This window comes from Petaurus breviceps, unplaced genomic scaffold, assembly GCF_028583685.1.
Source record: "Petaurus breviceps papuanus isolate PSGF00001 unplaced genomic scaffold, PetGlider_PUasm1.0 140, whole genome shotgun sequence".
Classification (NCBI taxonomy): domain Eukaryota; kingdom Metazoa; phylum Chordata; class Mammalia; order Diprotodontia; family Petauridae; genus Petaurus; species Petaurus breviceps.
In genome coordinates, this window is record NW_027185698.1 from 654,691 (window position 1) to 680,945 (window position 26,255).

The 26,255-nt window shown below is 37.0% G+C and overlaps 1 protein-coding gene and 1 pseudogene across 2 annotated transcripts; one reads left to right on the forward strand and one right to left on the reverse strand.

Annotated features, from left to right (window-relative positions):
- LIAS (lipoic acid synthetase) lies at positions 1-26,153 on the reverse strand. 2 transcript variants are annotated; one of them, XM_069068293.1, is made up of 11 exons: positions 25,952-26,149; positions 23,563-23,735; positions 23,050-23,143; positions 22,290-22,370; positions 21,664-21,820; positions 19,808-19,865; positions 11,515-11,643; positions 9,781-9,926; positions 8,643-8,713; positions 5,127-5,238; positions 1-875 (listed from the first exon to the last, which is right to left on the reverse strand). In XM_069068293.1, exons 1-11 carry the CDS (start codon positions 25,994-25,996, stop codon positions 823-825), a joined length of 1,119 nt encoding a protein of 372 aa, XP_068924394.1. In that variant the 5' UTR covers positions 25,997-26,149; the 3' UTR covers positions 1-822. The 2 variants fall into 2 exon arrangements, with proteins under 2 accessions (XP_068924394.1, XP_068924403.1); XM_069068302.1 differs by lacking the exons at positions 19,808-19,865; positions 21,664-21,820; positions 23,050-23,143 and having other exon boundaries at positions 25,952-26,153.
- On the forward strand, positions 13,559-16,846 carry LOC138146436 (small ribosomal subunit protein uS17-like; annotated as a pseudogene).
- Positions 26,154-26,255: the final 102 nt, after the last annotated feature.

Below are 26,255 nucleotides of genomic sequence, written 5' to 3' on the forward strand. Positions count from 1 at the left end.
TGCAGATCAAAGCATACTATTTTCACTTTATTTTTTTTTCTTGTGGTCTATTTGTTCTTTCATAACAGTAGTATGTTTTACATGATTACATATATACAACTTATATCAAATTGCTTACTGTTTTTTTTAGGGGGAGAGGAAAGGATGGAGAAAATTTGGAACTCAAAATTAAAAAAAAAAGACCATTAAAAATTATCTTTACATGTAATTGAAAAAAAATGAAATACTATTTAAAAAGGAAAAAAATAAATTTCCTAAGAAAAAATTTTTTTTGCTGATTTACTTACTCATCAGAGTCCTTTTACTCTCCCCACAATTTAAATAACAATGTAAAATTATCTCTTTCACAGTATAATACTCATATAAAATCACCATTCAAAACTTGAAGAAACAAACCTTTTCCAATTATTTCAGTGCTGAGGGACAACTATACAAGGGCAAGTCAACTGGTCATAGTCATGACTAATGCTGAATACTGCTTTCAAGCCTGTTTTCACAATTAAGATGTGATGATGTATATTCAGCAGTTGGATGAAAGGTCCTTTAGAAGCTCCTAATATATTTTTAATGATGCTGTTAACATCAAATTGTTACCAAGACGTTTTATGCTTTTATTTCAGTAAATTAAAGTTCAAGGGGAACATGAAGAAAAACTTAATGTCCAAATAATTCACTAAGAAAACTAACACCTCACTACTTGAAGAATGTTAAATAAAGTCGGGCATATTTGCATCAGATCTAAGCATTTCTGGTGTTAAGGATGCCTAATAGTGTGGAATTAATAATGTCAGAAACTTTAAGATGTCTTATCAATTTACAGATTCATATGGTTCTTGTCTTCCTTTTTGCCACTAGATTTTTCAGGAAAAATTCACCTATTGAAGGAAAATAACAATTTATATTAATATTCCAATGCCATTTGAAAAAAAAAATTTCAACTGTCTAGAATTTCATTATCCAATTGCAATGGTTCCCAGTTGCTTAATTTTCTGTCTTGAAAAATTTCCAACACTGGAATTTGCATCTTCTTTCAAATCCCAAAGTCATTATTTTTCTAACTTAAGAGAACTGCTAGCTTCCTCACCTTTTATCATTCGTTAGCTGTCTTTTTATACTTATAATTTTTACCAGCTCTCAATCCTTTTCTTAGTTTACCCCCTTTTAATCTATTATTCTTTCTAACAACCTAATAGTATAAATAATAAAAGATATCCCTATTCTGTAAGTCTGCAGTTATGTATTTAATTTGCCTTATATAAGCTGTCTGACAGTGTATTTGTTACTGTCCGCAAAATTCATTTCTGAAAACAAAATCCATTACATTAACTAGGGTATGATGTTTTATAAAACAGACATTTTTGTGGCTGAGTAGACACATCTGGTTAAGATTATTTAGCTCAATCAATTCCAAAGAAGATAAAATTTGCTTCATAATGATCTCACCATTTGAACTTTTACTTTTATTTGACTTATGTTCTAGCATAATTCCCCTTTATCTTGGAGCTTTTTCTTTCACATGTTTTCCCTCTCCTGAAAAATGCCTTCCCTTAAAAATTACACATTTGTAGGTTAGCCTTTGTTTCCATTTTCCTTGGTCTCATAGGGCAAGGTGATGTAATCTATATATTCTTTTAATCAACAAATGTTTCTTAAGTGCTCTTAATGATACAACCTCTATTTTTTCCAAGTTTACAACATAACTACACCATACCCTCCCAATCATGTTGCTATGGTCTGTTACCTATCTGGACCCTCTTCTACCTTTCTCCATGAATGTGGCACCTGGCTCAGTTTTTCTCTCTACCACTTCCTTCATTCTTGAAGACTTCAGTAGCCATTCTATCAATCCTTCTAACAACCCTTCTTCACTCTCTCAATTTCCAGCTTTACTTTTTGGCATTCATACTTAAGGCCACACCACTACTAAAACTGCTCTAATATCTGAAACTCTGAAATACTTTTTATCTGGTCAAAAACTTTTTAATGCCTCCTACTCCTTTATGAGTCTAATATTTGTTCTTTACTTCTATTGTAATAGTTGGACTCTATTTCTCCCCTTTTATCCACCATGTCCTGGCCTTACTTTCTTGCCTACCTGGCCTTTACCCTAATATGTCATTTTAGTAATGCCCTATCCTCCACTATTGTTTTGCTTATCTCTTTAATATTCTCCTATTCTTGTCCAATTATTAACTCTGTGTAATGCATTTCCATGTGGTTGAGCACTACCTACTTTTGATGTTAAGTACAGTACAAATTTATGTTCTCTTGCCCCACCACAGCCTTCAATTCCGTGTTCACCACTTTCCTTGTCAGCAGATAATTTTGCCTCCTAAGTTTACAAAGATAGATGACTGAAGTCATTTGACCTCAAGTCCCTTGAATTCCATCCTCTTCCTTTCTCCCCCATTACCTTATTCAGGCTCAGAAATGAGGTGAATTCTAAGACCTGTAATCAATAAGGCTCATCACAAGCCCAAGGATGGGGAAAATAGTTTTGGAATTCTTTAACACCACTCAGCCTGGCAGAAGAGGGCTGAACATCTATCAAGTTGTCATCAACCAAGGTCCGTAGCCCAAAACAGATAAAAAACCCAAAAATAGTGGGTGGCTAGGCGGCGCAGTGAATAGAGCACCGGCCCTGGAGTCAGGAGGACCTGAGTTCAAATTCGGCCTCAGACACTTAACACAAAAACTAGCCATGTGACCTTGGGCAAGTCACTTATCCCCAGTTGCCCTACCTTACCCCCTCCAAAAAGCAAAAAAACAAAACAAAACAAAACCAAAAAGGAAAAGGATCTATATGTACAAAAGTATTTACAACAGTTCTTTTCTGGTGGCAAAGAATTCAAATTGAGGGGATACCCATCAACTGGGGAATGGCTGGACAAACTGTGGTATATGATTATGATGGAACACTATTGTACTAAAAGAAATGATGAGCAGGATGCTCTCAGAAAAATGTGGAGCTACATGAGCTGATGCGAAGTGAAATGTAGTGTGTACAAAGTAACAGCAATACTGTAAGATGATCAGCTGTGAACGACTTAGCTATTCTTGGCAATACCATGAACTAAGACAACTCTGCAGGACTTATGATGGAAAAGGCTATCCATCCCCAGAGAAAGAAGTGATGCATATATTTGTACTGAAGTCTGAACATACACTTTTACCCTATTTTTCTCGAGGGTTTGTTTTGGAGGTTTTTTGGTCTATGTTTTCTTTTACAACATGACTAATATGGAATTGTTTTGCATGACTATACATGTATATAACCTTTATTGAAATGTTTGCCTTATAAAGGAGAGGGGGTAGGGAGGGAGGAAGAGAGAGAATTTGGAACTTAAAGTTTTAAAAATGAAATGTTAAAAATTGTTTTTACATGTAACTGGAGAAAAATTTAAAAACTAAACAAATTTTTAAAAAAACCACCCAAGGTCTAGAATAATTTAAACTTTAGCAGAGAAATTAAATGGCACTAAAAGGTTTTGTGGACTGATGCAAAATAATAACTTTTTCTACTTGACTGAAAATTCTAATTCTATACATTAATACAGAAATATATTAGTAATATTTAGTATTTAGATGTTAGAAAAATTCTTGTCAAGTAGTTTTTCTGTGAAGTTTAAAAAATTTAAGAGATGCTTCTTGCTTCTTAATTATGGCCCTTATATATTAAAAATTACATATGATTTTTAACTGTCTCAGTATCACTGCATGAGGTACAATGTAATTAGTTTCTGAAGTCCCATAATCTTAGCATTTCTACTAAAGAGAGCCTATGTTTTCATAACTTACATCTACTCTTAGTTCATTACAACTCATATAATGTCCTACCAGAAATACTGAATAATAGTAATATATTTCAGCATTACTATGTGGAAACAGAATTTTTAATCAAGTTAGAAAATGCTCATATTTAGAATTTAAATATATTTTTAAAATGTTTTCTTTAGACATATGTCTAAAATTGTTTTAAACAGCTTCTCCCGAAACAAAACCAAACAGGATTTTAAATTCCCCTGACATCAAATGTAACGTAAACCTTCTTTATGTTAAATCTGTATTTGTTGTTGTTCAGTTTTGTCCTATTCTTTGTGACTCCATAGACCACAGCATGACAACCCTTTCTGACATAAAGAGTTCATCCTCCAATGTCCTATCTTTTGGTATTTTAATATTGTTCATATGGTTTTCTTGGCAAAGACAATGGAGTAGTTTGCCATTTCTTTTTCCAATGGATCACCTTTTTGTCAGAACTCACCATAATGACCTGCCTATCTCGGGTAATCCTGCATAGCAAAGATCATAATTTCACTGAGTTACACAAGACCCTCTGCCATAACAAGGATCACTACAAACAAGGAGGGGTTAAATCTGTATAAAGAATGTTTTAGGGGTGGCTAGGTGGCGCAGTGAATAGAGCACCGACCCTGGAGTCAGGAGGACCTGAGTTCAAATCAGGTCTCAGACACTTAACACACTTACTAGCTATGACTTTGGGCAAGTCAACCCCAATTGCCCTCCAAAAAAAAATGTTTTAACTGACCCCATTTTTAAATGGCGTTATTCTCCTTAGAAAATGTTTTCTTTCAGATTCTAGCTACTGCCCAAAATAAGAACTGAATTTCAGAGAGACAAGTTTTAAAGTTTTTTGCCTCTGGAAAAAAGAAACTAGAAAGTTGTTTATATAATAATGCTATCAGAAAGGCATTTTTAATAACTGGAAATGAACTGATCGCAGGGATTGAGACATGCTGGCACCATTTTCAAATTAGTTCTTGTCAAAAAGATAAATGTGCCTCAGGAAAACATATTATTGAACATCATTCTATAGAAATTTGAACTATGAAAACAAACCGCTTGTTTCCAAAAATATCATTTTACCTGGGCTATAAAAGAAACAAAACACTAGAGAGAAGAAAAAGTTCTTGGTTTAAAAGCAAACTATATTTAAGAAATAATTCCCTTAAATGTAGCATCTGTTAATAAAAAAAACCCTCATATAATACTCTACAAAGCAAACATTTTAAAAATAAAAATAACTATAATTGCAATTTGTTGCAGAACTTTAGTTTGGGATTTTATATTAGTTATAACTTAAAAAAATGTCCTACAGTCCTTACCTGCTTTATAGGAGGAGCGTACTAATGGTCCACTGGCAGTATAATAAAATCCAAGTTCATTTCCTATTTTTTCCCAGTACTTGAACTTTTCAGGAGTAATATACTCTTCTACCTAGATTTAAGGAAATATTTAAGATCAATTTCTAGTAGTTCCTCAAAATCATATAACATAGGAAAATAATGCCCTTGAATTCTCCTTTTTTATCAGAATGAAAACCTACTCTTGATTATTCATAAAGTGACTTTATGACCTAGAGAATTGAATTTCTGAGCTGGCTGGGACCTTGTGGATCAGTCAATCTGACCTCTCCAAATTTCAAAGATGAGGACTTGAGGCTAAAAGAATTTAAGTGCAGAGTTGAGAACCTTAGTTTCTTGTCTTTTCATCCACTGCTTTCTCTATGTTATACTGCTTTCTAAATTTCCGCTTTTCCCTCTTTATTTAGCTTGCTGTCTATCTCTGCCTTCTAGTGATTTCATGGTTGACATGTACCTTATAAGAGCTAAAGCAGGAAAAGGAGAATACAGAGGAGAACAAAAACAGGGAAGGAGATACAAAAGCTGATTTTGCTCTAATATTTGAAATTCCAAAAAAATAGCGCAGGAGAAAAGGTAATCATAGCTTTAAATCTTATTTATCTGTTACACTGTTTTATCTAATAATAGGCAAAATCAAGAACTAGTTGGGCACTGTCAATATAATAAAAATGGCAATACTTATAGGTTCAGAGCTAAAGCTAACTGCCAAAGAGTTATTTAAAAAAAAACTAGAAAAAAAAATTCATCTGGAGGCAAAAAAGGCATGGCTGGGGCCCCTCTTAAAAGAACATTCTGTGGGGTGGCTAGGTGGCGCTGTGAATAGAGTACCACTGCTCCTAGAGTCAGGAAGACCTGTGTTCAAATCCAGCTTCAGACACTTAACATAAAACTAGTAGTGTGACCTTGGTCAAGTCACTTAACCCCAATTGCCCTACCTTATCCCCTCCAAAAAACAAAAAAAAAAACTAAGACTATTTAAAAATGCAGAAAAACTGGCCAGTGGACAGATTAGGTAGATAAGACCTAGAAGCAAGTGAAGTCAGAGAGAAGCACAGTGTTTGAAATCTAAAGAGGGTAAAGAGAAGCTACTTAATGAAAACTGCCTGGAAAACCAGAAAGCTGTCAGGTAAAAATTAGATTTAGATCAGTATCTCACACTGTATACTAAAATAAGCTCCAAATTAGATGGTATAAAATGTCATCACAAATTAAGAGTCATGGACTGGAAATAGCTTTCACAACTATGAAAAGGAGAAGCGTTCTTGCCTAAATAAGGAATAGTAAAATCTACAAGAGGTAAAATGGACAATTTTGATCACATCAAATGAAAAGCTTTTACTCAAAAAAAAAAAATCAATGCAAGTAGAAGGGAAACAACTGGAAAAAAAAGAATCTCTGGAGCAAATTTATCTTATGAAGCTCTTATCCAAGAGATACAAAGAACTGATATAATCATTTAAGAAGAGGTACTCCCTGAAAGATACATGGTCAAAAAATATGAAGAGGCAGTTGGTTCCTAAAATAAGGGCAAGCTATCAACAACCACATGAAAAAAGGATCCAGATCATTTATATGAGAAATAGAAATGGAAGCAACCCTGAGTTTCTACCATACCCACGGGATTGAAAAGATGACAAAAAGAAAAGACAATTGCTGGAGGACAGAAACACTAAGGCTAGTGCATTATGCAACGTATTCTGGAAGGCAATTTGAAATCATGCAAACTGTATATGCCCTTTTATCCAGTGATACCAGTACAAGGTATACCCCCCCCCAAAGAGATCAAAGAATGAGGGAAAGGTCCCATATGCATAAAAAACATTTACGTAACATTTTTTATCGTTGTAAGAAACTAGAAAATTAAGAGGATGCTCATCAATTGGGGAAAAGTTAAACAAATTATGGTATATGAATATGATGAAATGTTCTTGAGCCATAAAATTTTTTTTTTTTAATTTAAGCAATCGGGGTAAAGTAACTTGCTCAAGGTTACACGGCCAGTTATTTTCTGGGTGTGGTGCTGAGTGTTTGAGCCCAGGATTCGATCTCCAGGTCGTCCCAACATTGGACCCGGTGCTCTTACTCGCTGAGCCACCTGGCCACTCCTGAGCCATAAAAAAATTTAAGATGGGTCAGCTAGGTGGCACAGTGAATAGAGCACTGGCCCTGGATTCAGGAGGACCTGAGTTCAAATTCAGCCTCAGACACTTGACACACTTATTAGCCATGTGACTTTGGGCAAGTCACTTAACCCCAATTGCCCTCCAAAAAAAACAAACAAAAAAATAAAAAAAAAATTTAAGATGCATAGATTAAGAGAAACGTGCCAAGGCTGGTATGAACTGATATAGAGTGAAATAAGCAGAATCAGGAGAACAATTTACAAATGACCACAACACTGTCAAAGAAAAAGAACAATGACTAATGCAGTCATTAATCCCAATGCCAGAGGACTGATGCTGGATCAAGCTTTCTACCCCTTAACAGAGAGGTCTAGAAGTACAGAGCCAAGCACTTTCAGACATGACCAATATGTGATTGGTTCAGCTTTGGTGCTTTTTGGTTTGGTGGGAAAGATGGATTTTTTCTAGTGGAGGGTGGGGTGGAAGGGTTACATTATGAAAAGGAGTGGAGATTAGACAAAAAAAAAAAACACCAAGAAAAGAATAGGGGTAGCTAGATGGTGCAGTGAATAGAGCACTGGCCCTAGAGTCAGGAGGAACTGAGTTCAAATCCAACCTCAGACACTTAACACAAAACTATCCGTGTGACTTTGGGCAAGTCACTTAACCCCAATTGCCCTGCCTTCCCTCTCCAAAAAGAAAAAAAAGTAGAAGGCAACAAAGACAAGAAGGGTAATGTAGGAACTTCTGTGATAAATTAACATGTACTTAAAAATCTGTCTCTAATAGAGAATCACGATGTCATATATACAATTCTTTCTGTTCATCTTTGTATAAGGAAATGTCCATTTTTATTGATGGTATGGAGTTCAAACAACAGAAAAAGAAAATTTCTTAAAAGATTAAAAAAAAAAAAGAATCCACCAAGTCTAGGTCAAAAGTAGCACCTGGAAAGTCCTGTCCTTTGTTCCTCATTTCTCTGCTTCCTGTCATATAATCCTTAGACATTGGATCCAGGAACACCTGGATCCAACTCTTGCTTCAAACACATTTAATCTCTCTGGGTGTCAGTTTGTTCATTTGTAAAATGAAGAGGTTAGACTTCATCATCTTTAAGGTTCAGCTCTAGATCTAGGATTCTACAAGTGGGCTTTTTCCCATTCCCTTTGCATGTGCTTATTCTAATATTATAAACTTTGGCATGTGTCGACAGGCCATTTCTATGTAGAATACAATGAAAATGACTAAATACACATAATGTATTTTTTGCAGCATTTTTACTGTCTAGATTTCAAACTGAAGATCCAATTTAAATTACCATGAATCTTCCAGAAAACGTAAAGAGATACTGTACCTTAAGGTGACGCTTTGTTGGTTGCATATATTGTCCTAAAGTCAAACAGTCCACATCTGCCTCACGTAGTGCTATAGAAAGAAACACAAATTGCCTTACCAGATGTTATGACAATGTAAATTTAGATCTAGTGCTTCTTATGGAATTCTCCAGGGCAGTATTGGTGATAACTTTAAACTGACCTATAACTCTGATGATAATGATCAGATCTAAGCTGCATCTAATTGACTCATCATGTTATAACAGGTTTTACTCTATGTAGAACATATTTTGGGGGACATGGTTTGAGCTATCGATATATATCTGAATAACTAACTGTTTTGAAGAGATTCTACTATAAAGGGTTAAGACTAGCTAGTTATCTAATTAAGTTTCAAAATAAGTGACCAGACAAATGTTTTCAAGTAGGATAAGAATATATGGGAGAGGGTGGCCAGGTAGCACAGTGAGTAAGAGCACCGGCTCCAGTGTCAGGATGACCTGGAGATCGAATCTCGGGCTCCGACACTTGGCACCCACCCAGGAACACCTGGCTGTGTAACCTTGAGCCAGTTGCTTAACCCCAATTGCTTAGGGGTGGCCAGGTGGCTCAGAGAGTAAGAGCACCGGCTCCAGTGTCAGGATGCCCTGGATCAAATCCGGGCTTAGATATTCAGCACCACACCCAGAAATAACTGGCCGTGTAACCTTGAGCAAGTTACTTAACCCCGATTGCTTTAAAAAAAAAAAAGAATATATGGGAGAAACAAATACAATTACAGTTTTTCAAACTATAAACCCAAAAATTAACACAGGAAATGGACTTTTAGGACTAGAATTCAACAAAGCCCAATGCTTTGGGATGCTATATGATTATATCCTAAGTGAGGGATAATGTTATGTTCTAACTTCATTCAAAGGTAAGGAGAAAAGTAAAACAAAAGACTCATATTTAGGGTTTGATAACCAACTTTCAAAGTAGTGATGCAGTGGATTTTTTCTTTTTGCTGTTGATTGCGACCACTTTCTGTCTATGACAGTTATATTTAAACTACAGAAACATGGGAGGCAGCATATGAATATGGTGCGACCTTCAATGTGGACTCCTCCCGATTACCGTATTACAGAAGAGAAGTTCCGTTGTTTTCTGCTAATTTACCTTTCATTGTTGAATATACTTGCTCATCAGTTTCTCCTAAGCCCAACATTATGGATGTTTTAGAAACAACATCAGGCTGAACCTTCTTCGCGTGTTTCAGTACTTGCAGAGATTGGCTAAAATTGGCTCGGGGATCACGTACTTTCCTTTAAAAAGATCAGTATTACCAATGAATCAAATTAAAAGAAGGTTAAGACTTGAAAAGACTAGAAAGCTGTATACTCTGTATGTCATGTAATTTGGTGGCAGTACTTCTCCACAAATATTTTACTGACAAATAAGAAGAAAACAAAATGTTGCTGGCATCCTAGGGTCCTCCTCAGGTGTTCGGCTTGTAGTAAAAATGGAAAGACTGGGCAAAGATATGTCCAAAGGAGATTCTCCCATTATACCCATTTTGGTACTAAAAAACCAGCAATTAGAAGCTACAAAGGATAAATAAAAAGAGGTGGTCAGAGTGTTTGTGTATGGGAATTTGGAGAAGGTAAGGAAGACTTTCAAAACTTGTTAAGAAAAAAAAAATTAAGTTGAATTTATCATTCTAAGGTCTGAGAAACTTTTATGCTGATTCTCTTTATAAAGAACCAGGTGCCCTCTGCTGGTAAAAAAAAAATGTTCCAGGCTATTCAAGGAAAAAAAAAGATGATTCTGGAATTTTCAGTGAAAAGAATAATGTTACTTAAGCAGAACTAGTAAACTGGCATCAACTGGTGATGGGATGGATCTAAAACAAGGGAAAGCTGTACTGGGCTGTATGCCAGGCTTAAAGGGCAATAAAATTGAAACAAATAAACAAACCAACCCCCTCCCCCCCAAAAAAAAAACTTCTAAAAGGGATATATATCAGAAAGTTGCTAATATAAATCAGAAAACTTTCTAATCATTTTCATGCTAAATTTGCTTGATATATGATATGAAACCAATTAGCAAGAAACAGAGAAATAAAAACTTAGTGACTTTAAAACCACAACAATTGCTGGAGAAAGACTAATTACTTCTGAAAAGATTTCTCTTCTGAATTAAATTAATTCCTCCATATGTTTGTGGTTTAGTTAAAATGCTGATAACTGCTTACAATGAGTGCTCCTTTCAAATTTTATTGCACTGGGTAATAACGTGAACAACTGCAGAAAATCACTGCAAAATGCTTTCCCAGAATTCAAGGAAATGAAAGTGTTTCAAAATTAATCCTGACTCAAGGTTAAAAGAATTTTTTTTTAACACCCAATGCAGGTCTAAATTATCTTAAAGTTCCAGCAATTGTTTGTAATATTGAATAAGAAGGGAAAAAAGGGGGCTGTTGCTTTTTCTAAGACAAAGCCCAAGTGTATTTGAAAGGAAAACTCCTAAAAGGATCTTCTGCATCATTAAAGTGAGAGCTCCCTTGTTCCTTAACCTGCTATCTTAAGAAATTATGACTGACTGAAGTTGTCAGTTGTATGAAATTATGCTGCTTAAAAAAATTACTTTGAAAATACCACCATGATCTTACAAAGGAGCAGCATGACATGACCTGGGCCTCCAAAGTCAGAATGCCCAACTTTGAGTACTTCCTCTGAGACTGGCTGACTCTGGGCATGTCACCTCACCTCTTAATGCCTCAGGCAACTGTAAGATGGTAAGTGACAGACAAAAGGGATGGGCAATAAAAATCACAGAGGGGTGTGTGTGTGTGTGTGTGTGTGTCTGTTTGTCTGTGAATCTGTGTCTGTATGTTTGTGTGTGTGTAATCACCTCTGTAATTCTGGAACAGTTTCCACATTATGGGCATACACATCTAATCCTGAGAGTGCAACTTTCTCGACAGATTTAAGGTCTCCTCGGAAATCTGGGGTCAAGCATTCCACTAATATATTTGAATTCCTAGGAGAAAATAAATAGGGAAAATAAAAATGATGAATAGTGAGTTGTTAATAATATTGTTGCTCACTTCCAAGATTTCTATAACTTGTTCAATGGATTTTTTGATTATCTTTAGATCTTCAGCTTATGTTTTTAAAATAAAGTTTACATGGTCAAATAGCATGCATTCAGGAAAGAGTATATGGAATATTCCATCTTAATCAGTGTTTAATCAAGTACTATCTGGTAACTAATTTTAATTTTTGTTTTAATTCATCAAACGAAATTTCCTACATTTCTTAGAACTGCAGTAAAAGCTATTTTCTGGGTTACTGAATTGCCAACTTTCCTCAAATGAACTGCAAACTAGACTCTAATCTTCCCACTTGTACTCTAGTTATACCTACTGGTTCAGGACCAGTAATATACAATGATTATAAACTTTTAAAGTTACAGCTGACTATCTGATACTTAGTAATTACTGCTATAAAGCTCCTAGGCCTTTTCCCTGGGAGAGGAGCTACAGTGAACACTACAAATATTCATTCTTTAGAGATGACTGGAGAAAGAGGGCTCAATAGTTACTAAATCCTACTATATCTGAGGCTCCACAATACTGTCTGCCAAGTCTCTGGAAAAAGAAGGTGGAAGTGTAGTGCAGTTGAAAGGGAACTGAACTTGAAGTGAAAGCCATTTGAGTTCAAATTCTGCTATTTTCCAAGTACTACTTAGTAAACTTTCCAGTCTGGTAAATTTTCTCCTTATTTGATCCTCTAAATTGAACCTGGTTTCTTGGAAGAATCATTATAATAATCCAGATATGAGGAGCTCTTCCTATAAACAGAGAGAAGTACAACCCCTTTGGATCAAGGATCCAGGGCCATACTAGACCTCTAGAAATTCAAGTCCAAAAATAAGTATTACTGCATTCTAACTTTATTATTATACAATGAATTGTGCTAGGCACTAGAATCCATTCCCCCACCCCAAAATACAAAACAACAGATGCTAAAGAAACACAGAATACTTTCATCAAATGACCTTACTGAAGCAAGTTGTTAATGCTACAAAATGGGAAGGAGATAAAAGAAAAGAAGTCATCACTGAAAATGATTATTTTCCAAAGAATTCTGATCACTATAATTTAATTGCCATATCAAAAGGACTAAAGAAGACTAGAAACCACTTTAACCAGCAAACATCTGATTTCCTTAACAAGCTGAGGCATCCAAGGGAAAAATCAGTTTAAACATATAAATCCATTTGTAAAACCATTAGTGAAGGGGATGATGGAGAATCATGAGTAACATCACATCACACAAAAATCAAAATCAATGCAGAAAGTTTGATAAAATATCCAACTGGGCCTTTAAGGAAGAAAATGAAAGGATGACCAAAAACAAAACAAAACAAAAGCTAGATGGAAAAGAGAAAAGTTAAGTAAAGATTTCCCTAACAAACTCTTTTTCCTATCAACAACAATGGCACCACAACATCTGGATTCTACTATTATAGTCCCTGATGTGCTGGTTGAGAAAGTAGAAATGGCAGTAAAGAAAACAAGGATGAATGAACAACTAGACTGGACATTTTAAAATGTAAAAAATATTTTAGCTTTGGGCCACAAAAACAGGCAGCAGGCTGAATTTGGCCTGCAGGCTGTAATTTGTCAATCCTTGCCCTAAAGGATATAAGCTCAGCTCAGTTATTCCCTCCAGAAGTGTGCAGAGTTCTACCCTAACATAAAGTCTGAAGTAAAGAAGGAAACTGGAAGGACACACACACACACACACACACACACACACACACACACACACACACAGACACACACACACAGAATTTTACCATAAAAAACTATTAGGGGCAAGGATCCTCAAGATACAAACTCAGAAGAAGATAATGACTTTCTGGAAAAGATGAAGCAACAGTAAAAGAAAAAAGTCCTAAATTTTTTTTTTTTAAGCAATTGGGGTTAAGTAACTTGCTCAAGGTTACACAGAGTTATTTTTGTGTGGGTGCCGAGTATCTGAGGCCAGAATTGATCACAGGTCTCCCGACTCTGGGGCTGGCGCTATTACTCACTGTGCCACCTGGCTGCCCCTAAGTAACTGGGGTTAAGTAACTTGCTCAAGGTTACACAGCCAGTTATTTTGTGTGGGTGTTAAGTATCTGAGGCCAGAATCGATCACAGGTCTCCCGACTCCGGGGCTGGTACTCTTACTCACTGTGCCACTCGGCTGCCCCTAATGTTTTTTTTTTTTAATAAATGAGAGTGCTAGAGAAAAAATTGAAAAAACATGATAACAAAAAATTGGAAAGGGAATGAACAGCCTGAAAAAAGAGGTACAAAACCTTACTCAAGCAACAAACTCTGAAAATGAGAATGGAACAAAGGAAAACTAATGATTCTATCAGACAGCTTTGCTAAAAGAAAGTCAGAAGACTGAAATAAAAAAGATAGCTCATCGCAGAAACAACTGACCTAGAAACCAGACTAAGGAGAAAGAATTTATAAATCACTGAATTATCTGAGAGCCATGACTAAAAAAAGGAGCCTATAAATATATCTTTTTTATCACAAAGAAAACTTCCAGATCTCTTAGAATGAGAAGGCAAAGTAGAAATCAAAAATTTTCACTGGTACCCTCCTGGAAGAAACCCCAGAATGAAAACTCCCAAAAGCATGACACCTAAAATCAGGGGCTTCCATGTCAAAGAAAAAATACTGCAAGCAGCCAGAAAGAAAGAATTTAAGTACTGAGGAGTTAGTCAGAATCACATATGATTTAGCAATCACAACTTAAAGGAGCAGAAATCTTGGAACATGCCATTCCAAAAGGCAATTTATATAGGCTTACAATAATAACTCACCCGGGCTGTCTGATTTGGGTATGTGACCCTGACAGTCCTGCGGCTATAAAATCCACTTCCAATTTTAATCTTGGGGATCTTCTGTCTCGCTCCTTTTATGCTCAACATAAATTGGAGGCCCTAACGAGATCTGCAGTGTTTTGTGGCACTGCAAAGATCCCCAAATAAGAAGAGCTCTCGGCCTGGGGAGGTAGGCATCTGCTCACCCTGATTCCTATGGGGGCTAGCCCCTGATGACCTTCCAGGGCCCCAGGTCTCACAGAGGGAAAGATCGCATCTGCCTCCTGACTCTGACTTGCTCCTCATTCGGTCTTTCTTGGATCCACTTCCTCCAGTTTGAGGTGAACTACTCCATGGCATGAGTAGCACCCTCCACAAAGCCTTACTGCTTCTCCTTGGACATGTCTGCCTTTTTTATTAAAGTGGCTTTGCTGTCACTCAGGTTGATTATGGATCAAGAGCCCTGAAGGACGAAAAAGTTCCAAATCAGAACAGATGATGGCTGGGGAGGAAGAGGCTACAAGGTTGGAATGTTTTACAATGTTAGATGGGACTTCACCTCCTGGATTCTTTTGGTTTGGTCTGCTGACCTTGCAAAGCTCCAATCTCCTTCCAGAGAGGAAAGAATAAAAACAAAGAGGCCCACATGTTAACTTTGGATGGGAAGGGACTATCTTTATAGCACTTTATAGCACTTTATAGCAGCTATCTTTATAGCACTGTCTCCCTTTCATCTGAAGGTAGGAGGGAGTTGGAGAAAAGCAGGAGCCAGGTCCTGGCTGACTAATGCTTTGTGAATGCACCCTAGTTCTGGCTACCAGTATATAAGCTGACTCTTCATCATGTGATCAGCCGACCAGAACCAGCTACAGAACATCTGTACATGCTCCAAATAATGGAGGAGACCCTGGCGGAGACTTTCCGGCCTCTTTCCATCCGTTTGTCCAAGAGAAGTCAGAGGCAAGCGAAGCAGCGACATGGCAGACATCCAGACGGAGCGTGCCTACCAGAAGCAGCCGACCATCTTCCAGAACAAGAAGCGGGTGCTGCTGGGGGACACGGCCAAGGAGAAGCTGCCTCGCTACTACAAGAACATTGGGCTGGGCTTTAAGATCCCCAAGGAGGCCATCGACAAGAAGTGCCCCTTCACGTGCAACATCTCCATCAGAGGCTGTCTGGTGTGGTGACCAAGATGAAGATGCAGACGACCATCAGCATCCACTGCGACTAGCTGCATTACATCCGCAAATACAACTGCTTCGAGAAGCACCACAAGAACATGTCTGTGCACCTGTCGCCCTGCTTCTGAGATGTCCAGATTGGAGACATTGTGACAGTGGGTGAGTGCAGGCCCCTCAGCAAGACCGTGAGGTTCAACATGCTGAAGGTCACCAAGGCGGCCAGCACCAAGAAGCAGTTCCAAAAGTTCTGAACCCCCCTCCCGCCAGTGGGGGGAGGATGTGGGTGCTGGAGCTGGCAGGTCGCTATGCTAATAAAGGCATCCTTCCCCCACAAAAAAAAAAAATCTATTTAATATTTTATTTTCCCAATTACATGTAAAAACAATTTTAACTTTTTTTCAAATTTTGAGTACCAAATTTTCTCCCTCTCTCCTCTCACTCCCCTCCCCCACATTGAGAAGACAATTTGACATAGTACATATATATGTAGTCATGAAAAAAACATTTCCATGTAAGTCATTCAGTGAAAAAAAAAACACAGACCAAAAAAACTGAAGAAAAATAAAGAAAACAAAGAAAAAGTATCTTTCATCTATAAAAAATAATAATAACTCACCAGGCAAAACTGAGTATAATCCTAAAGGGGGAAACATGGACCTTCTAGGCATTCCTAAGAAAAGACCAGATCTGTGTAGAAACTCTTATATTCAAACACAGGAGTTAGGAGAGATATAGAACCGCAAAAATGGAATGATAAAGAGACTAAACCAGAATAAACTGCTTACATTCCAATGTAGGGAGATGACACATACGTCCCCTCAGAACCCGGTCATCTTCAGGGACCACTCCTGTTGTTTTTCAGCTGTTTTAATCGTGTCTGACTCTCTGTGACCTCATTTGGGATTTTCTTGGCAAGGATATTGGAGAGTTTTGCTATTTCCTTCTCTAGCTCATTTTATGGATAAGGAAACGTAGGCACACTGAGTCAAAGGACTTGCCCAGGGTCACACAGCTAATAAATATCTGAGTCCAGATTTGAACTCAAGTTTTCCTGACTGCAGGCCTGGTGCTCTATCCACTGAGACATGTAGTTGTCCCTTCAGTTGCCAAAGAAGGAGTCTGATTAGAAAGAAAGGCCCAGGAGTGGTTCTGTTATGTTTTGATGATCTTGAAATATGAATAGAAAGGGAAGGCAAAAGCAATACACTGGGGAAAGAGGAAGGGTAAAGTAAGAGAAAGGATGGGGAAAATTATTTTATATAATCAGGGTACAAAAGCAGAGATCTTTACAAACATGGAGAAGGGAAATGTTAGAACCGGAACCTTGCTCTTCTCAGTGCTGACTACAGTTCCTTACACACAGTCTGTACTTCTTGATTGATTCATTAAAAGAGGAAAGTGTATGTGAATACATAACACACACACACACACACACACACACACACACACACACACACACACAAATACTCTCTCCCCCTTTCCCTCTGGTACAGAAATACATTTTACTCCACAGAGAAAGTAGGAGGGAAAGGGACAAGGGAAAGGGAATGAGAGGTAGGGTAGATTAAAGGAGAGGTTAATCCTAAAGAAAACAAACTGAATTCAGAATGTATAAAAAGTACAGCAGCTCTTTTTGTGGTTGCAAAGAACTAGATATGGGGAGGTGGGGAACTATTTATCGAGGAGTGGCCAAAAAAGTCATAACTTTTAACATATAACGTATTATATAAATGTGATGGAATATGATGGTGTAAGAAATGATGAAGATCAGGGAAAGCTAGGAAGACATAGCAGCTAATGCTGAGTGAAGTAAGCAGGGCAAAGAGAATTTATATAGTTTGTAATAGAGACAAACATCTTTGAAAAACTTAGAAATTCTTAATAATGCCATGACCAACACAATTCAGAGGACTCAAGATGAAACATATTATTCATACTGTGACAGATTCAGAGTGCAGATTGAGACATTTTTGGGAAATGAACAATGTGGGAATTTGTTTTGCTTAACTGTACTTGCTTATATCAGGTTTTTTCTTTTTCACAATACAGTTTGGGGTGGGGAAAGAGAAGTGGGAGATGAAGAATTTTTGAATGAAAAAATTTTTAATTAAACCCCGATTATTATAATGTTTTCATCACTTTTTCAGATCCTTCTTTTCTGAAATTCTCTTTTCTTTCACTGTTACCTTACCACTATCAAAATTAATTCCAATATATTGCCATCTTATTCTTGAAACAATGTCTCATTTTCTAACATGAAGAATCAATTTGAATCATAACATTTCTATTCCCATCAGATTAATTTTTAGTAATGAGTTGCTAGGCAGTACTACCTTTATTATGAAACTAAATTGAAAGTAGAATTAAGTGACTTGTGCCAAATCACTTTAAGTACATTGGAGATCATCCAGCAGATGGTGGATGACCACTTGTAGAGGATGCTGCAGAGGTCATTCCTGGTCAGATAGGTTAAGGGCTGTACTAGGTGACCTATGGCCTCTGAAGTCTCACCCAATTCTCATATTATTCTGTGCCATAGTACAACTTGCTACAACAAAGATAGGAGTAAAATATAATCAATCATCAGAAAACTGAATTTTGAAATCTACTGGTTCTCCATTTCCTTTTCCTAAATAATCCTAACCACACTCAATCTAATTAGACACAGATCTTAAGATACTCTGGGGAAGACAGGTGACACAGTGGATAGAACACCAGACCTGGAGTCAAGAAGATGAGTCTTCCAAAATTCAAATCCAGCCTCAAACACTTACTAGCTGTGTGACCCTGGGCAAGTCACTTAACCCTGCTTGCCTCAGTTTCCTCATCTGTAAAATGAGACGGAGAAGGCAATGGTAAACCACTCCAGAATGTTTGCCAAGAAAACACCAAACAGGGTCATGCAGAGTCAGACACGACTGAAAAACAACTGAACAACAACAACAAAAGATATTCTGAGACTGATCTGATCATAAATGTTAGAAGAAATATAAATATGGATCGCCTCCTCTGTGTCCCCCTCAGTCCATCCATTTTGTTTCTAAATATACATCAGGCCTTTCTGTCCAAACATTATTGCTTGTCGGATTCCTTCTACATATCACTGTAGTGCATAAGGTCCCCTTTCTACTCCCTCGGTATACTTAATCCTCTTAGCCCCCAGTTCTTCATTGGGTAGGGGAGAGACTCAGATATCACAAAATGATGAAAGTTCATTAAAATGATTCATAACGTTTGTGAGTGTGCATTTTTCAACTGGGAAATTATTTAACACACTGTGGCAAATGACCGTAATAGACTGCTAATTTGCCATAAGACTTGATTAATATGAGGAATTCAAAGAAACCAAGGAAGAGGTGTTTGAAATGATATAGAGATAAGTAAAAAGAACTAAGAAAAGAATATGCACAATGACCACAAGGGCACCAAGGAAAATAACACTAAAAGACAATGTGATTCAGGACAATGCAACAACCAGTCTTGACTGCAGAACAGTAAGGATGAAACTATTTTCTCTTTCTCTCAGTAGACTACAGGTAAAGAGCGAGGCACACATTATCAATGTTCCAGTTTGCTTTGTTTAACTGTGGTTCTTTAATAGAAGGGAAGGTTCTATTGGGGATGGAGAATGGTATTAAGAAGTGACAGCAATATTCAAATTCCCTAAAAGCATGAATAAACCTTTTTTTTTAATAGAAAAAAGGAAAAAAAATATAGATAACATGAGATTAAGGGGTTCTGGATACATCGCTACCCTTTCAACATCCTGGATACCGACTATAATGCCTCCCACAAAATATCCCTTGATGCCATTCCAAAAAAGAAGCTTAGATGCTATGTTATAAGACACTAACATGACTCTACTTCAGGAATACAAACTATGAGTGAAATGAAGTTAATAAGTTATATGGATAACAGTCATGGGGGATTTAGTATATTTTGAAAAATGCAGCTATTAACCTTACATTGATAACCACTAAACACCCAGAGAACAATTTACTCAAAATATTAGTATGCTCACTTGTTTCAGTTGTTTGATGGAATCTCAACCACATGCATTTTTTGCCAGCAAATTTTTAGATTCTGAATTTTCCACCAGTCCTAAAATCACAAAGCCAAAGAGGAAAACTCACCTTTCCTTTAAATGTGAAACTGTCTTTGCAAAGTGTTCTGCTCCCCCATCAGGTAGATCTAGGAACAAAAGAATCCATTGTTCAAGATAATGCATCATGTCATAGCACCCAGGGAAGGTCATTATGGAAGAGACTATTCACAAACCATTCACACACACACACACACACACACACACACACACACGTTCAGTTTGGTTTTTAGAAAGATTTGGGTTAAAAAAAGGTTGTTGCTATATGATCTTGGATAAGTCAATCAACTTCTCTAAGCTCCAGTTTTTTTATCTATAAAATGGAGAAAATTTTTCAAAAAATATCCACAGACCAGGGGTGGCTAGGTGGCACAGTGAATAGAGCAACGGCCCCAGAGTCAGGAGGATCTGAATTCAAATCCGGCCTCAGACAACTTAACACTTACTAGCTGTGTGACCTTGGGCAAGTCACTTAACCCCAAATGCCGTGCCTTCCCCCCTCGGAAAAAAGCAAAACAAACAAACTAACAGTAAATATCCATAGACCTAACTCACAAGGTAGATGAAATAACTGATAAAAGAACATAAAGGACATAAGAGCCTAGGCTTGTACACTTAAGAGTTGAAAGAGACCAATGAATCCAACTCTTATTTTACAGATAAGGAAATTGAGGCACAAGGATATTTAAGTGCTCAGGGTCAATAAATCAATGGACAAGTATTTATTAAGAAACTACTATGTGCCTAGGCACAGGGGATACAAGAACAAAAGGAAACAATCTCTATTTGGAAGGAGTTTATGAGGGAGATAAGGAGTAAAATATACATACAGCATAAAGTTAAATAATATAAATAAATAAAAAGTAGTTCAACATGATTTGGTAAGGTCACTAGTGATTGAGAGAATCAGTAAAGGTTTGATGCAGAAAATAATGCCTAAGCTGCCTGTGAAAGGAAGAAAGGATCAACAGACAAGGAAGGGTCCATTCCAGGCATGGGGGAGTACAGGAAGGGAAATGATGCCTAGTGACGCTGCAAAGAGAGGTGCAGGGCTCTTTTTAAAAGAGGAGTTTCTATTATATCCTAAAGGGAACAGGAAGCTACCAGAGTGCACTGAGTAGGAGAATCACAAGGTTAAGATCTGTGTGTAAGGAAAATGACTTTGGAAGTCATATGTCGGATGGACTAGAATAGAGACTCGAGGCAGAGGAGGCCAATTAGGAGGCTACTGCAATAACCCAGGTGAGAGATGATTTAGGTCTGAACTAAGGGAGTAGCTGTGTGAGTACAGAAATCTGAAAGATGGTGTGAAAGTAGAAGCATTATGACTTAACAAAGGATTGGACGTGTGGGGCAAGGAAGTTCAAGGACTTGAGGATAATGCCAAGGCAATGAACTTGGTAGTGAATTCTTTGTCTATGGAAACCCATAAAAAATACAGCCCTAGGTGATTTTCTTTTTCTTGGGGGGAGGGATAGAGTAAGAGAAAATGAAAGCGAGATGCACACATACACACACACACACATAAAAATGGAAGGGATGATTGAGAATACAAGTTGCTGATGGGGGAATGTGATCACACACAGATGTAAAGAAAATGGCCTTGGAAAGAAGGACTACCTCTCTTCCAGAGACTGGGAGATTAGAATAAAGAGTGATGTCAATGGCTTTTTAGATTAAAAAAAAATTGTAGAATGAAGAGTTCCATAAATGGTGCTAGAAGACATAGCTCTTAGGCTTAGAGGGATTATAATACAATTGGGGAAAGCAGACATAAAAATACTAAAAAGTAAATGATTACAAGACTTAAGTAATAATTCAATACAACGAGGAAGCACTTCATAATTGCATAACTTTGCAAAAAATGTGGCTATTGTTATGACTAACCATCTCGATCCACTGATGTTAGCACAACATAATCAAGTCCCCACTCTGCAATTGCTTTTGCTGTATTGTAGGGTTCATTAGAATCCAATGGAGGTGGTTTTCTTGCTGTCTTAACTGAACAAAATCTGCAACCTCTTGTACAAGTGTCCCCCATCAACTGGAAGGAAAATGTTATAATTTAAATTATCAAGTTAACTCAGTACCAAACCCACAAATATTTACTGAGCGCTTCTCTTTGTATTAGGTACAGTTGGACAAAAACATTTAAGACATAGTCCCTAGCCTTATGAACTTTAAAGTCTATTTGGGGAAAATTAAAAATAAACATGCCCAAAACTAAACAATAAAAAACTTAGTAATCCAAGACAACAATATAAGTCACGAAATAGTATAACTGTAAAATGATAAGGATAAACAGTAAATGCTATATAAATTTTACAATGAAGAGAGCTCACCCTGGGCTAGATTACAGATAATATTATCAAAAATTTTCCTTAAATTCACCAAAATAAAATTAAAAACCTAAATAATGGCCACATCATTTTAGTTGGTATGGTTCTGTAGAGGTCACAAAATATGTTTTCCTTCTTAGACAAAAGACTTCAAGAGAACAAGACGAGGCTCACCATGATAGTGGCTGTAGCAGTAGCATATTCTCCCCCTCCCCAGCACTCCCCAATGTTGGGGCACCGTGCTTCTTCACATACCTACAATCAGAACATAACTGACAGTAAACAATTACATGAAATTATTCATCAAACAACTACAAATTTCAATGTGACAGTAATAATCATACCAATAACCATTTTTCCAGAAGCAGAATAATCACTTCAGGCTCAAGTTCCATTTTATTCCACCAAATGTGAAGCAATTATAACTTTAAATATATTCTTAATATTGAGTAGATAACTCTATGCAGGATTTATGGTAAAATATGACAAGAACTACACAGGATAAGAATTGTGCAAACTGAATCTGTAGATGGGATAGAATAGGAAGAATATCCACATCGATGAAATCACAGATCCATTGAAGGATAGATCCTTTGGGACTCAGTTTTGAAGGAAAAAGATTTTAAATTTATTTCCATTCTACACAGTAAGAAAAATTATAATTCCTAAAACCTAGGAAAAGCAGCTTGGCAAAGTAGATAGAACCCTGGCGGTGGAGTCAAGAAGGGAGAGCGTGCTGGATGAACTCCATGGAGAAAAATGTATAGGAGGACCTAGATAAAGAGTGGCACAGAATGGGCAGGGAGGGGTCTGCATTACTGGAGGAAGCACGTGTATCAGTGAAATCAAAGACCCATCAATGTGCTGGAATATGAGAGTACTGCTAAGAAAAATACTTTTTTAATGAAAGCTAACAATGATATTATATACTTACCGTATGGAGATTTAAATTCCGCAAAGTATTTTTCAGCTTATTGTAATTTTTTCCAATAGGAATCTCTGTTTTTAGCCATGGTGGCAAACGAAGCCTAAGTAAAGGCAAATAAAACTATTAGGAAATATAACTCTTAATAGATACCACTGCTTTTAAATCATTTTACTGTTTTGTATTTCCAAGGTAAGAAAAAATTTCCTTTACCCTAGATAATCCCGATCACCCCTTCTACACATAGTGTTGACTAACTTCTAATAAAGGAGAAAAACTAGATAATGAGAATCATATCTGCTCAAAACTAATCTAGAACTCATTGTTAAATAATTTGTCACTATTACTGCTTCTGAGTGATTTAGGCTGTTTAATGAGTTTGTAATAAAAAGGGAAGATCCCTGTCTACATCTAATAAAACTTATTTTAAATAAAATAAAACATTCAACACTCAAAACTATAAAGAGAGACAAAGTATTATGGAATGTAAAGGACATTAAAACTGCTTGAAATTACAATTACCTCTCTCCTTTCTGACGTTTCAAATTTCCTTTATATTCAGCCCAGGTGTTCTTGTCTGTAAAGTCACCAGATATAAAATCCTCAAGGCCTGGTCCATTCTGTAGAAATTCTTTCTTTTTGTCTGGCAAAGAACTTAATGTTTTATACTGGCTACACAAATAGTTTCCAAGAACCTAGGAAGGGTTAATTGTGTTATTATCACGCAAAGCAACTCACTGAATTTATCTAATGGTAAACGATCCCAGCAACAGATTATATATACTACCCAAGGACCAGAATAGAAACTGTTTAGGAAAACAAAAAAGTTATCTCTATTCTCTGGTATATTTACAACCTAAGCCATAGAAGCACACACTGCCCATAAATACTAACTAAAACAGAATAAAAATTGGTTAATTTTCAGTTGGATTCCAACACTATTTAAAGTATGCTACATGTTTTGTTGTTGAATATACATATATTTATTAAAGCAAGTTCGCAAGTTCCAGCTACTTAGGAACATTTTGGCCTCATTGAAATTCAAATGTATGTATTTGGAAATAACAAAACTTCCATCTAAAAAAAATTCCACAATCAGAATTTTTCTTGTTCTGTCTCATTTGTCTAAATTGGTGAGTTTTTATATTGCTGAAGCTAGTCTTCATTATATAAATCAATAAATTACTACAAAAACACAAAATTTCAGAATTGGGAAGACCTCACTGACCACCTTGTTCAATCTATTTCTGAAAAAGAATCTCTTCTTTTAGATTGATACTTTTTTAGATTCTTTGATATGCTTGAAATTGTTTTGAAAGTTATTAATACTATCCACCTAAATAAGGTATTTTTCTTCACTTATGTTTAATAGCAAGACTGCATTTTGTAAAATCTGAAACCTGATACTAACACCAGATAGTTGGACAAGCTACTACCTACATAAGAACATCATTCTTATATACCAACACATTCTTAGTGTTTGCCAGGGGATTATGCTTTGAGCATAGTCAATATTTACGAATAATCCCACCTGGGACACTAGTTGTATGACCTTGGGCAAGTCATTTCATTCCTTTCACCATCAGTTTCTTATTCTGCAAAATGGGGATACTTCTACCTATTGCAATCATCTCACAAGACTGTTTTAAGGATTTGAATCCTTACTCATCCTATTCATTCAAGTATCATTTCTTAAATGCCTCCTACTTGCCAGACACTGTGCTTGGTACTAAGGAATAAAGACAAAAATGAAGCAGTCCATGCTCTCAAAGAATTTACATTCTTTTTGAGAAAAGCAAAATGTACACAGATAAGTCAACATAAACTAAGTGGATCAGGAAAGGCTGTAGAAAGTAGCTATTGAGCTTTAAAGGAAGGTAGGGATACTAAGAGGCACAGGAGGGGCTGTTAACCTGTGGCCCATAAACTTGGCTTTTAAAAAATATTCTGATAACTATTTTAATATGTTTCCTTTGAATTTTATTTTATGTATTTTAAAGTTATTATTCTGAGGACTCCATAGGCTTCACCAAACGGCCAAAGGAGTCCAGGAAACAAAAAAGATTAAGAACTACTGAAGTCAAGATAAGGATGGTAATTCCACACATAAGGGATAATAGGGACACAGGAGATGGAATGTTACATATAAAGACATATAGGTCAATTTGGAGGGAATGTAGAATGTGTGAAATGTGTTAATTAACCTCATAAGGTAGGCAAGATCCAGATTACTAAAAGCTTTAAATGCCAAGTTTGTATTTTATCCTAGAGACCATAGGAAAACACCAGAGTTTCTTGAACAGGGGAGTAATGAGATCAGATTTGTGCTTTCAAACAAGATAATGTGCTTCCTAAAGGTCTCTATAAATGTCAGTTTGTAATATTATAATAATTTATTTTAAAAAAAACCTGCCCTAATTCACTGGGTTGCTGCGATCAATAAAAGGCCTTTCCTAATTCTTACACTGGCTGTCGTCAACGTATTTCCTTAATTGCTTTGTATTAACTTTGTATATATACTTTTTTTACTTATCAATGAACAAGTTGTATTCCTTCCCGACCCCTCCAACCCGAATGGTAGAGTGTATCTAGCACCTGTTCATTAGACTAGATAAATGTAGAATGAGAAAACGAATAGAAATGCTCTCTGAAAAACATAAAGTGCTACACAAGTGAGTTATTACTATGATGATGTTTGCTTTGTTTTCATCCGTTATAAATCTGTTCTCTTTGCTCCTTACAAGCCCCCAGCTTGAAGTCAAGGACGTGTCTTTGGTGCTAGGTCGGGTGGACAGCTCAACACTGGAGGGTCAGGGTCAGCAGTGGGATGGGGAGGAGGAGGAAAGACCCGGCAGGGTCAGCTTCCGATCGCACCCGCCCGCCCTGGCAGCCTCCGGGGTCCTTCACTCACCCGGGACCCAAGGATGCCGGAGACCCCGCCACAGCGGAGAGCCATCCCGGTAAAGGAGGCTCACAGGCCCGGCTGGCCGGCCCCCTGGGCTCCACCAGGAAGCGACGAAGAGGGAAGTATTCTCAAACCACAAGAGGGAAGTGACGAAGCCCAGGAAGTATTCTCAAACCACTATCCAGGGAAGGCCAAAGTTCCGGTCGTCTCAAGAGAAATGCGTCATCGCGGGGCGGAGAGAAGAGAAAAAGCAGATACTGGTGCTAGAGAGATCGCGATATGGGAGGCCATCGGGGATTGGTTGCTCTAT

Excerpts from the sequence above, each read along its gene's own strand:
- LIAS (XM_069068293.1), bottom strand. The coding sequence starts at position 25,996 with ATGGCTCTCCGCTGTGGCGGGGTCTCCGGCATCCTTGGGTCCCGG. Across the intron at positions 19,866-21,663 it reads AACATCAGTGGATCGAGATG|ATCTACCTGATGGGGGAGCA; the intron begins GTTAGTCATAAC and ends TTTTGTTCCTAG. Across the intron at positions 11,644-19,807 it reads GTTTCACATTTAAAGGAAAG|GAATTCAAATATATTAGTGG; the intron begins GTGAGTTTTCCT and ends ATTTTCTCCTAG.